This window comes from Sceloporus occidentalis, unplaced genomic scaffold (genome assembly GCF_023333645.1).
Source record: "Sceloporus occidentalis isolate IW3139 unplaced genomic scaffold, rSceOcc1.0.p SCAF_67, whole genome shotgun sequence".
NCBI classification, from domain to species: domain Eukaryota; kingdom Metazoa; phylum Chordata; class Lepidosauria; order Squamata; family Phrynosomatidae; genus Sceloporus; species Sceloporus occidentalis.
The window spans coordinates 4902787-4916932 of record NW_028317047.1 but is presented as its reverse complement, the minus strand read 5'-3'; the positions used below and the strand labels follow the sequence as shown (position 1 = coordinate 4916932).

Sequence of the window (14146 nt, the reverse complement as noted above, 5' to 3'; positions counted from 1 at the left end):
CTGCTCACATACTGGACAGAATAGACGGGAAACCGACCAGAGAAGCTGGTTCTTCCCAGGATGCCCTTCTGTATGGGTAGAGAGTACTTTGGTAGGAAGGTTCACAGGTATGAAACAACACCCTGAGGGAGTTTTAGCAGGTACATCTTACTTGTAGGGCCACTATTCTCTCCCCGGTCCGGGGGAATAAACAGACTAGGAGGGCTCTCCTTAACATTCGAGAACTGTCTAGACAAGGCATCAGGCTGGACATTTTTGGTCCCCGGCAGGTATGAGACCACATAATTAAAGCAAGAAGGAAAAAAGGCCCATCGGGCCTGACTCGGATTCAAGCACTTAGCATCGGACAGGTAAGTGAGGTTTTTATGATCTGTTAGGCTCAGGATTGGCACAGAAGTTCCTTTGAGCAAATGCCTCCATTCTTTGAGAGAGTGTATTATCGCCAGAAACTCACGGTCACCAGTTTCATAGTTGCATCATTCTGCAGAACTTAGGTTTTTGGAGAAACACTCACATAGGTGCAACTGGCTCTCAGGAGTAGGACGTTGAGACAGAAGGGTGCCTACTTTTGTCTCAGACGCATCAACCTCACGTATGAATGGAGGCTTGAGTTTCAGGTGTGCCAAAACGGGAGCTGCGGCAAAAGTGGCCTTTAATGACTTAAAGGCTTTGATGGCCTCCGAGGACCAGTGTGAGTATGAATTTCCTGTAGTAGTTAGCGACCCTGGGGAAAAGTTGAAGGGAGCGGAGACCTACAGGTCGGGACCACTCAAGAACAGCGGAGTTTTTCAGGGTCCACAGCAAAACTAACCTCTGAAATCACATACCCCAAGAAGGTGACCTGTTTGCGGCGGAGCTCACACTTCTCCAGTTTGTAAAATAGATTATTCTCTCGTAACCTTTGCAGAACTCTGGCAGCATCTGCGTCATGGCGTCCTATGGAAGCAGAATGGATTAGAATGTCGTCTAGGTATACCACCATGCATTGCTGGAGCATTGACTCTGGGGCAGCGGGTCCCGAGAGCTTCATTATTCCAATCAACCCCAGAGGCCATTGTAGAAAACTCGATGATGTAATCCAAAACCATCCTTGTACCCTGCCGTATGGACATTAGTCCTTTGGTACAAAAAATCCCTTTAAAAGGCGCAACAAACAGTCTAAAGGGGATTAGCCCTGCCAAGGCCCTGTCCGAGAGTAAGGAAATCACAAAACCCACCTTACTCTTATCAGACAGGAAGGCCTGAGGTACCATCTCCAGATAGATACTGACCTGGTTTAGGAAACCTCTACACTGATTAGGGTCGCCTGGGGAAGCAGGGCAGACACAGACATACCTCTAGCTACATTGGAGTCACTAGTGGCAGCCTTCGCAGTGGGTAGCTGAGATGGTGGAACCAGGTACGAAGCAACAAGGCCTCAAGGGCTGACACAAACTGGTCCATGCGCTGGTCCAGCCTGGTAAAAACATTTGTTGGATTGCCTACGCCTTCTGGGTTCATGGTGTAATGTCAGGGACCAGGAACCATACTGACCAAAAAATATAAAAAGAGCATCTCATTCATTGGAAAAAAAAAATGGAGCATCTCATTCATTGAGAACACAAGGCATCAATCTTGCAGGATTGCTCAAGACTTCCGAAAGCAGGAGGTAGCGGTGTGCAAAGGAGCACATACAGCTACTTACTTCATGACATTCCATGCTCTCATGATAGGTTTTTGGACCACTTTTTAAACTTCAACAGCATTACATTCATTCGTTAAAGACTTGCTACCTTAGATGACATTGGAGACGTGGTGTTCTCTCGCAGAACAAATTAGACATTGATTGCTTCCCTTCTATAGACAGCTGGTGGGCCCTGGTGAGGGGGATCCATTGTCCCACTATACCAGGCTATTGCAGTGTGAGGGAGTTTAATAAGGAGGAATGGAGGAAGACATTCTCTTTAGTCCATAAGTGCTCTGTGAGCACATAGTTTCAGGAGACATCTTTTAAGTTTCTGTCTAGGTGATAAAGGATGCCACAGCCTCTGAATTCTATTTTCCCCTCCATTCCTCCAAACTCCTGGGGGAAGTTCCAGGGGTCCTTTCTACATATGTGGTTGGATTGCCCCTTAATTCATGCATATTGGCAGTGGATAAATGGAATGATAAGCCTTCTTTCAGATGACCATCCAAGCTTTTACCTGTTGTATTTCATGTAGCAATCTATTCCTACCTTTAAGGTCTCTTGTGACTCACCTGACGAATGCCGTGGTATTGTTGATAGCACCTCACTGGAAGAGATCAGCTGCTCCATCTCTTAAGGATTGGGTTGAGAAGGTTAGGCAGATTTGTTGATGAAGGATCTGAACCTCCGGGGCTAACAAATACTGCAAATACTTAGATACGTGGTTCTACTTGTTGGAGCTTCTTTATTCTAATGGTTTTATGTACACTATTGATTAGCTTCTGACAAGGTGCTGTCAACTTGGCCTATGAGTGGATGTTGGGGGGTGTTCAATTTCCCTATTCTTCCTTTCTCGTTCTTCTTTTTCAGTATCACTTTTTGTTCTTGGCACTTTACTTGGGGTTTTCTTGTTTTTTCTAAGAGGGGCTTGGAGGGGTCCCAACTGTATGAAAATATTTAAAAAAAATATTTCTGTGCAAAACAAAATGGCCCTTTAATGAAACAGAAAATGTCTGTTCAAAGTTTGCTGACAATGGGTATTCTTCCTTAGGCTATTGACATGGTCTGTCTGCTATAGCATTATCTTTAATGTACCCTACTAAACATTCTAAAATGCCCTTTAAGCATTTGCTGGTAATCTGTGACCACGTGTATACACATGTTTCTTTTCTTTTCTTTTTTTATACAGGGTTGGGAAGAGTCAGTGGATGCAGCAGTATCTCATCTATTAAGAACTTGTCTATCTAAAAGTTCTAAGGAGCAGGCGCTTAACCTCACTAGCCAATTGAGCATCCCAAAAGATACATCTAGGCTGAAGAAACACATCACCTTACTGTGTGATAGATTAACCAAAGGTGGGAGGCTCTCATTAAGTGCTGACTCAGGATCACAACAAGCCATAGTAATGCCAGGTAACAATTTATTCACATGCATATACATAATATTACATTTACTAGTGCATACATATATGGAATGTCCTGTTGAAGGTTCCGTGTAGGAGACCTAAACATCGATATGACCTAAACTAATAAACACTTTTTGCTATTGTAGCGAAACGTACCTTGGGGTTGGTACGTTTGGACTTGGCACCATTCATTACCAGGCTTTTTGCTGTTTTCAGCCTTTCTTCTAGGTTTGATTAGTAACTTTTGAGCACCGATGTACCATTGAAGTATGTTATTTCATTTGTTCCTGTTCACTTTATCGCTTTGGTCCTCCTTGTGTTTCCTATTTGTGCCTTCATATACATACGTATTTCCATCCTAGTTCCTGTAGTCCTGTGCCCTTGTTCATATGCACCTTCTTATATGTGTCTTGGTGCCGAGATGCTTTTATATTATATATTTTTTTATATGTATTTAAATCATAGTGTTTAATAAAGATTTACTTTGTATATACCTTTTTTCCTTACGTGCTCTCCTTGCAATAGGTTTTGGTGTTTATACACTCTTAACTAATGCATTACACCTGTAATTAGAACAATATAGCTCTACAAAGAGGCATAATGATTGTCTATTAATAATCAACATTTAACATTATCAATCTGAGGGTCATCTTACAGTATTATAATATATTCAGTGTTGTAAACCCCTTTATGGTATATGATATACCAAAATGTCACAATATATTGTAGCAATGTCATATTAACTTTCTTAGTGTGGTTCAAGTAATCATTTAAATAAAACACTTTCAGTGAGACCAAATGGCCATTTAGCATTCTTTAGTATTCGGGAGTGATTAGTATATTTGTTCATACCGTACATACTCAAATCAGATAGGGGTTATATTTCAATAAACTGAACTTATACCATATGACTTGCAGATTTTTGAAAAAGGTATCCAGCCATGACTCACTCCTAAGCTTTGCCTGAAAGATCCTAGACTAGGTCTAAATTAAATGCAAAATGGACTTTGTAAATAAATGGCGGACAAATTACAAATACTGAATTAAAAGAAAGCATAATGCATAAAAATGCATAATAATCTAAATTGGCCTGTTCAGACATGATGTGTGCCACTATATCTTGCTATTTATTAAAATTAATTGCAAAGTTATTGCAATGGAAGTGAAGTTAACAGGGTGTGCCCCAGTGCTTGTCGGGCCCAGGACAAAGAAAAAGTCTTGTTTGTTCTTAGGAAAGGGCAACCAAGGATGCCACTCACCCTCACAATCTCTAAAGGCCTGAGAAGTGACTGGCTGGCATACAACATCATGTCCCAGCATTCCAGTTTACTTAGACCTGCACAGACCATGAGTAGTAAGCAGCACTGCAGAGGTCTGATCATCTAAAGTAGTAAATAGTTTGCAGAACAAAAATTATCAGGAAAGACTACTAAGGGGTCTCAATAGTTATAGCTTGGAGGAAAGAAGAGAGAGGGGAGATTTGATAGAAACATTTAAATACTTTAAAGGATTTAGCAAAGAACATGAAAGAGTTTATTTTAAAGAAGAAATGTTAGGGGGGAAAACAGATCATAATGTAAAACCAGAGGGTCAGAATTAAAGATACAATGTAAGGAAGTAGTGGTGGATAGATTCAACAGCCTCCCATCAAAAGTGATAGAGGCTAATACAGTGAGGGAATAAAAACATCCATGGGGTAAGCAAGCACCTATACTGGATATAAGACCAAGGACTCATTAAGGTGAGGAAAAATAGGTAGACAGGATGGGCCAAATGGTTCCTCTCTGCTGTCAAATTGAATGCTTCTATGTGTGAACCCAGGGACAGGAGCCCTGCTTTCCTTTGCTTAAGGATAGCCCTGGGAAAGATATTGAAACTGTGAGGGTCGAATTCAAGGGCCACTGCTTTACAGTCTGTCCTAGTGTAGCATTTTTTCAGATAATGCAGTTAATCAAGGTTTATTTGCAAACAGGGAAAAGAAAAAATGTCGGTGCGCTAAGCTAGTCTCAGGCTCAAATAATACAAATGTATAAAATGAGGCCTACCAAACAGTGTGAGCATGCTGCAAATACAGTGTGTTGGCTGTACAATGTATACAAAAAACAAAATACTGTCTGCGCTTCTCACCCTAATCAAGTTGGCAACAAATATATAAACATAATATAAATGAGAGGTTTTGGTTATATGAATTGGCCAAAGCATAATTAAGCTCACCCGCCACATCAAGGCACACTCTCAATAGGGTGAGAACCTACTCTCACCTCCTACATAGTGGGCACACAAAGCAGTTTATACTACTACCAAAACCAGATTAATGTGTTGGGGGAGGTGCAATTAAACCTCCTCCCATTTAACCCCTGGACAGTAACCTGCAACCAGACTGATGAGGAGCCAACAACCTCAAATATGTGCAAACAGGGAAAAGAAAAAATGTCGGTGCGCTAAGCTAGTCTCAGGCTCAAATAATACAAATGTATAATATGAGGCCTACCAAACAATGTGAGCATGCTGCAAATACAGTGTGTTGGCTGTACAATGTATACAAAAAACAAAATACAGTATTTTGTTTTTTGTAATCGAGGTTTATTTGCCAGAGATTGTAAGTTAGTTTGTTACAGTTTCATCTAACCAATCACTATCAATTATGAAGTTCAGGTCCCAGTGAGATTTCTCTGAAAGAACATTGAAAGTCAACATATTATGCAAGGCCTCCTCAGGCCTTCTTACAAGAGAAGCTGGCAGGATTTGCCTTTCATAATGAATATTGAAGTTGTTGAATGGATGCTGCATCTGTAAACTCTTGCTTTAGTGAATAAACCCCATTATTACCTTGGTATATACCTTTATCTCATTTCCTCTGTGCAGTGTAGATGTCGATTGTTTGTTGTTAACAGTGCCTTTATATTCTGGTTGTCAAGATGAAACTGTTTTTTTGTTATGTTCTTATGGTTTTTTTTTTGGGTTTTTTTGTAGGACTCCCCTTGACAACTCCTGTGCTACAGAACAATGCGTAGTGTTTCCTTTGTAGTTAATTAGCGCAACACATTTAGTGAATTTCAGAAATTTAATATATGCATTGGCATTGTTATTAGTAAACATGGAAGCTGATGAAGAAGACACAGTTGAAGGTGGTGAAGAGAACCAACAGTGACATTTTTATTGGGCCCAAAACATGAAAAATGTGAAGAATACAGAAAATAATTGTTGGTTTCTGCTCTATCTTGCCCGAGACCATTCATTTAATGTAATTCCATCTAAGTATCCACACATTCTGTGAAATTAGACATTTGTGTTTCAAATTCAGTTAGCAACAATCTCCATTTGTACCTACAAAAAAGCACAGGAAGTATTTAAATTCATGGTTACAAACTGTAGCAGTTTATCTTAAGGAAGAAATCTAGTTTTACTATGACTTCAAATTCATGTTTTTACATTATGCTATCAATTATTTACAACATCTGTACTGAGCAATAGCAGATGGCTTCTTAGAATTTGTCCTCAGGAAAACTATTGTAGTAACTTTTTGTCTTGTTAGCCATTGTTGATTTCTTTATCTCACACTGCTTTGAATAATCAATTAAATGAAAAAGATAATTTATCCATATGTATTTTTCAACTATATTTGCTGGTAGTTACTTTTTATGCTATTCTATGGTGTGAGACATTGGTTCTCTAAATTGGTCCTTCCAGGAATTCCCATATTACCCTTTTTGGGCTCAGATTTCTTTTTACCTGAATCCTTGTAAAATCTTTGACTTCTAGATGGTTTCTATTTACTTAGTGACAGGGAGAATATGTCTAACTCAGGGTTACTTTAGAAATTCAGCTGCCAGGGTCATTGGGAATTAGGTATGAATCACTGAGATTAAGCTAGGGTAAAATTGTCATTTGCATTTTCAAGGGACTTGGCTCAGGTCCTTCAATTCAGCAGAGACTAAAATGCTGTTGAGGTTGCTATAAGTTTACAAAAGAGCACTATTAATACCCACAAAATTACAAGGGACTGCAGCATGTTTATACCTCAAAAGGCAAAGTTGACCCTGACCAAAATTATAATGCCCAAGGGTTATTGCCTGGCCAGCCCAGCCCCTTATGAATAACCTCATAGTTTAATAAGTGTGTTGATATAATATATGTCCTTATTGCATTTACTGTGTAGAGGTACACTTTCTTTTAAAGGTTATATAGCTCTTATAATATATTATACAGCTTATATTGTGATTTAAGTTGTATGCTTTAACTTTATATATATATACTCTAAAATTTTACTTCTAAGATGATTATGTGAATACAATGTATCATACACCAGCCTTGGTCAATAATTTGCTTAAATAAGACATGATGAATATTAGAATAAAATGTGAAACATTTCTTTACTGTCTATGTTGTAAATATATATATATATATATATATATATATATATATATGTGTGTGTGATATTTAATATTGTATTTAATTTAGATTTAAATGAAAAATAAATGTATTTTATTATAAGGTTACTGTTGTATAATATTGTATTCTATTATGTTTCCTAACAGTTACATCAGTTAAATACATATAGTTGTATTGATAATTTATCCTTTGATGACCTAAATGTAACAAGCTGTTATGCAGGCATTTTGAATTCCACAAGTGAAATCACCATCATTTATTACATTCTTTTTCTAATTACCCTTTCAGTTAAAACTACACCTCTAATCCCATATTTCCTTTACAGTTTTTCTTTGTTTCATTTGGATGGTATATATTCAAGTTGTGCTTTTTCAAGTTTTTATCAACATATCTGTAAAAGTATACACAGGGACATGGGAGAACCCATGAATGGTGTATCAACTGCATATAGGGAATTCCTGTTTTAATTAAACATTATTATTCATATGTGTCATATAAAGCCATTTTTAGATCGGTAGAAGTGATAGTCCAAAATTAATAGAAAAGATTGTACAAACTTATATACTGATATGTCATAGTGCTTGATGTATGTGTACATTAACACTAATTCTAGCTCTAATGTAATAGTAGCTTTTAGAAGATGAAGGCCAGGATCTACTGCAAGGACAGCAGAACTACATGTGCCATGCCTATCTGAAGTTCCATTTATCATATTTATTTGTTTTACAAAAATGAATGCAGAACACACCAGGGCCCTTTAAAATGTCAGTTAAGTTGTCTGGGCATTAATGAGTTTATATCTCATAAACTAATCATATAGAACCAAATGGGAAACTAGGTTTTAGCTATGAATCATTACTGGGGAACCTTTGGTTTCCAATAAGATTGAAATGTTTACAAAATTGTCCCAGTTTAAATCCGCATTGAGTTCTTTGGGGACTTGGCTCAGGAGCTCCACTAATACAAAATCAACAAAAATTAAAACACTTTCGAGGTTTTCATGAGTTCACAGACAAAGGGAAATTATTAATGCATTAGAGTCTCCAGGTCCCAAATTTGCAAGGGACTGCCGCATGTTCAACCCTGGCCCAGTTAGCAAAGTCAATCCAGTATTTATTAATGCCCCACAATCATAATTCCCACTTTTTATTGCCTGGCCAACCCAGCCCCTCATTAATAAACCTTACTTGAAAAGTGGAAGACTTTACTTAAATGTTTTATAGTCTCCACTTTTTCCTTTTTGCCTGGGATGTAATAAAAGTTCAAGAGAACATTGTAACTTTTTGCTTCAGATCTTCCACAAGTAGTGTGGAATACATACAAAATTAAAATTGCCTGCAGTAGAATAACCCTTGTATTCCCTCCAAAACATGTCACTCTGTGGTAAGCCTCCCCCTCCATGCGAAGACATTGGCTAGAAAAGGAAGAGCTGCAGGTAGTCTACAATTGGGAATTTCCCAGGTGCGCTAAAGAGGTACTCTCATATTATGAATAGTTAAGTAGGTTCTTTAACCCAACGTCAGTCGGTAGAACTAAATGAAGCCATCACAGTAATGGCAGATGTAAGCAGGTGTATTATACATATTTTTTTCAGTTTTACCTTTTAATCAGATAAACCCCCTTTAACAATATAGTCTCCACTAACATTTTATTTGTTCATCAAAAATTCTTATAGAACAGGCCAATAGTTTACTTGCATAAGACCTGGTGTGAATAATAATGTATATATTGCTATGCTGTATTTTAAAACATTTTTTTATATTTAACTTAGATGTAAAGTATGAATAAATATTTATCTTGTTATAAAGTTTATGTTGAATAGTATTGTGTTCAATTATTTTTACTAACAGTTAAATCATTTGTTGTCATAGCTAAATCCTCTAATGATGCTAAATCCCTTACTGAAGCTAAACTAGCTTTTACAGTTGAAGCCAAGGATGGAAGTCTCTCTGAGGAATATCGTACATAGCATGGACATTACAAACAACTTGTCTTAACCAACAGCAATGTTACCAAATTATGGCATTATTGTTATACATACATTGTTAGAGATGGAAAGACTATACAGCAGAAAACCAATTAAATGGTTGTAAAGCCACCTAATTGAGAAAATTTTACATTTTGTGAAAGTGGATAGAATGATGTCTTGCTACAAATTGGCTTGTTATGCGGGATTGGGGTTGATTTTAAACCCGTCAAGTGGCAGTGAAGTCAGTAGACACCAGTAAGAAATTGTTGTGCCTATGAAGCATCAGTCAAGACAAAATTACAGCGTCTTTACTAAAAGCAGCAAATATAATATACTTAAACAATGTGTCACTTGATCTTATCTGTAACTCTTGTTTACTTTGTGTTTCCAAAAGAATTTCTCATCTCCTTGGATGAAGTAAACTGTGTCATGAAAGGCAGACAAAACAGGAAATAACTTCATTTTAACTGGGTGTAACTTTATCCAGAGACAAAGTAGTAAAGTCTATTTATTTAGAATTTTTTTTATTTCATGTAATATGACCTTATATTTAATGTATTTTAAAATGCTAATGTAACCTATGATGTGAATTCAGTGTTTCTTATATGTATTAACCCCTTCAGGACCAATGTTTTTTCATGCACTAAATGAGGTATTCAATTTTTTTAAAGGAAGGACAGGGCTTTGCTTTGATGCAATCATATATGTAGTTCAACATTTAACATGAATAATTTATTAAACTAGAAAAAATAAATCATTACTAAACTAGTTAATTTGTCAAAAATACCCCTAAAATATAATACAAGTCTCCTGATTTGGAAATACTTGGTGTATGATTTAAGGGGTTAATTATTATCTAAAATTGTAGTCTTTATTTTGTCTGGATAATATTTTAGACATCTAATATAGGTCATATTTTCATTGTTTTCTCATTTAGCATGATCCATTTATGTAAAGTTATCCTCTTAGCACTGCTTCATAAAAAGGGGAGTTAACTTCCAAAGCCTTTCAAAACTTACAAAATACTAACCAAACCACTGCCATGTCACTGGTAGCAGTTCAGACTTTTTCTGGCAGTCTGGTCTTATACTATATACATATCATATTTTGGAAACTTGATTTTCTTATTGCATCTTAATAGAAAAACATTATTTCAGTTTATAAGTATTGTGCTCCAAAGTACTGTTTTATATAGTCATTATGTATATATAAAATTTCACCACGTTCACGTACTGATATATATACATTAAGACTGAGTCTTAAGGTTTTGTAATTGGGCAAACTGTAAAAAAAAACCAAAAACATTTAAATCATCTAAAGGAAAAAAAGAGCTGGTCAATTCTGAAGGCAACTAAATATCATTTATTTTGGGGAAATATTTTTTCCAGGATGTTTTCTACCATTTTAATGCATATTTGCTTTATGATCATATTACCTGCTTCCATTTTCATGTAGCCCATTTTTTATGCTGCTTATAAGTAACTGTAGAGTGGCGTCTATTGAACACAAAATAGTGTAGTATTGTTAATATTTGAGGGCAGATGGATCCTATCCAAGACACAGTGACCTCACAAATCCCAGGAGTCTGGATGCAAGTAGTGGTAACTCTGCTTCACTTTTGACCTTCCATCCCTCTCAGTCTTAGATCCCCAGCTACCTATTTACATAGTACCTGTTATTATGTTTTCTCTATACTACCATAGTTTATAAATATACTGTATATATTCCAAGTTTCATTTTTTTAAAGAAAATTATGCTACAGTGCAAATGTTTGAGGTCACTTAGAAATGTTCTTGTTTTTGAATGTGTCCTTTGAAATAACATCAGATGGATCAGAAATACAATTTAGACATTGTTAATGTTGTAAATGACTACTGTAGCTGAAAACAGCTAATTTTTTATGGAATATAGTAAAAGACATATAAAGGCCCTTTACCAGCAACCATCACTTCTGTGTTCCAGTGGCATATTGTGTTAGCTAATCTAAATTTAAAAGGCTAATTGATTTGAAAACCCATTTGCAATTATATCAGCTCGGCTACCTATGTCTCCACTAGGATGTGATGGAAGCTGGGTTCTGGGTGCTAGCAGGGAAAAAGGGACATCATAAACCCTCTTAAAGCACACAAACAAAGAAAAGGAATCCCAGCACTCCAAACAGCTTCCAAAATTTAGGTTACTTTATTTAGAGAAAGCAAAAAAGAAAAAGCAACCTTTCGGCCAAACAGGGCCTAGGATGTGGTCATGAAGCAATTAAGGGCTTGTCAGACACATGTATTTAAGCCCATTCAGTGGATCAAACATGTATTCAGGTGTCCTATGTTGCTGGATTATCTGCATTTAACCAGCTTGTTCCTGACCTCCCAATCCTGCCTTCTTTGAACTCCCTGTATCTGAGCATCACGCTTTGCAAGTTCTACATAAGACCTAGAGCCACAGTATTGATAGGACACATGCCTGGACACACTCCTCCTCTTATCTAGAGCAGGGGTTCTCAAACTGCGGCCCTCCAGCTGCTGCAGGACTACATCTCCCATAATGCTCCTTCAGCTAAGGGGCTGGCTGAGGAGTATGGGAGATGTAGTCCTGCAGCAGCTGGAGGGCCGCAGTTTGAGAACCCCTGATCTAGAGGTTGCTTATTCTCCTCTACACAGGGAACAAAATGAATCTATATTTACATGGTAGAACACAGTATTTCACATTTTCCATCACACCAAATTGTTGATTTGCATACCAAGAAGCCGTTTTTTAGATGGTCATCAAGTGTGTTAACACAACGGCTCATTTAAGTAACAATAACTCATGCCGCCATGTGAGACTGGACTGCAACACAAAAGAACTTTAATTTCCCAGATTTCTGGATGTTGTGTTGTTTTTGGGATGGGTTACTTCATAACATTTACATGCAATTTACAAACTCATAATCAAGAGTTGCCTTACTTCAGTTACCCAAAAATGTTGTCAGAAAACAACACACCCAATTGAATTGGTTCATTATAACAAATTCTTTATAACACAGGCAATGGGTAATGAAATTCGGTGTCATAATAAAACGGTATGTTCTTATAACTCAAAGAAATTTTTCTACTCTAAATTAAGTATGGAAAAGTTGTTATGATTTGGCATAGTCACTTGGATCTCTTACTCGATTACTAAAAATAGTGTCTGTCGCCAAGTTACATAGTCGAGAAAAGAACACTTTGAATCTCAATGAGCTCATTAAAACCCCTGTTGATTATATATGTTAACACTAATTTAGTGTTAGGTTGCATTAGGTAAAACTTCCATTTATTCCTGAAAGCTAATGCTGTATTGCTATTCTATTCTATTTTTTGCATATTACTAAGAGGTAAAAATACTAATTTCTGAGAAAAATTATGTCACCCAGCTGATTAAATGAGGTCAAAGTTACTGGGTTATTTCTGGCTTCGATAGACTAATATTTAAATCTCAATATTTGAGTTTTCTACTCTATCCAGAAATGTCTAAAATTGTTATAGCTTATTTTAAACTCTTTTTTTTTTAACACTGACAAAAGCCACAGTATCACTGACAGTTCCCACAATAAAGTGTACCAAAGTCTACCACTATAAAAAGTAGTCTTTTTTTAAAGGCTTCCTAATACGTGCATTTTCCTATGAAGCCAAAATCAATACATATTTTAATTGTAGCCATTCAACAGTTGGCCCCTATGTCACTACTTGGGGTTTTTATTACCCCAAATACTGTGGGGGGGGTTTGCAATTTTTACCAAATGTGGGTTTAATAAAGATCTTCCTTTTTGTGTTTGAAGTACCCACGCAAATATCAAATATATAGAACAAATAGAGCTTTTATTTAAAGCCATAGTGTGAGTGCTAGTATGAAGAAAAAATTGTATTTAATTATATTTATTTTTTGCAATTTTCTTAGAATCAGTGCTATTTGGATAGAGATCCCTGGAGGTATCTCTCAAACAGGGGCATAACTAGAAACCACAGGTCCATATTGGGAAAACTGCCCCGTTGCCCCAACTTCAACAAGCAAGATCTCTCACAGTGCCACCTTTGCCCTAAATAGCTTGTTAGTGCCACCTTTTGTGAATGCATTTGCCCAAGCAGCTTATCAGTGCCGTCCTAACACTCAAACAGCCTGTCTTTGCCATCTTTGACCCCAGATTGTCAGTGCCCCAAACAGCATATCTGTGCAATCTTTGCCCCAAATAGCTGGTCTGGGCCATCATTGCCCTCAGACAGCTTGTCTGTGCCCACGTTGCCCCCTAAAAAACTTATCTGTGTCTTCCCCTTGCCCCCCCAACATACACTCCGACACATATGTAAACACACATATCACACACACTCATACAAACACATGTACACACATTCCCTCTTATACCACTTATGCTAACACACGCCCCATCTCACACCACTTATATCTGTGCTCACATAAACTTACCACTGCAACTTAAGGGGGTAGTAGAAGCATAATTAAACAGACACCAGACAAGCCAGAAGCTTGTTCTTTCCCTTAGAAATCTCACTGTGCTGCCACAACCACAAGGGATACTGGGTAGGCGCATGCAAATAAGGTCAACCATGATCATTGTTGACCTTATTTTCATGTGCCTACCCAGAATACCTTGTGGTTGTGGCAGCACCATGAGATTTCTGAGGGAAAAAACAAGCACATGTGTCTCATCCACTTAACTACATCCTGGTTAACTGCAGCGCAACAC

At 37.3% G+C, this 14146-nt stretch overlaps 1 protein-coding gene across 1 annotated transcript in view; it reads left to right on the top strand.

Annotated features, from left to right (window-relative positions):
* The window catches only part of LOC149286670 (protein PTHB1), a 269256-nt gene extending 263034 nt beyond the window's left edge, over positions 1–6222 (top strand). The window contains exons 20-21 of the mRNA XM_089493849.1: positions 2856–3078; positions 6164–6222. Of these exons, the coding sequence (XP_089349975.1) occupies positions 2856–3078; positions 6164–6222 (282 nt within the window). The remainder of the gene's footprint in view (positions 1–2855; positions 3079–6163) is intronic.
* The last annotated feature ends 7924 nt before the right edge of the window (positions 6223–14146 follow it).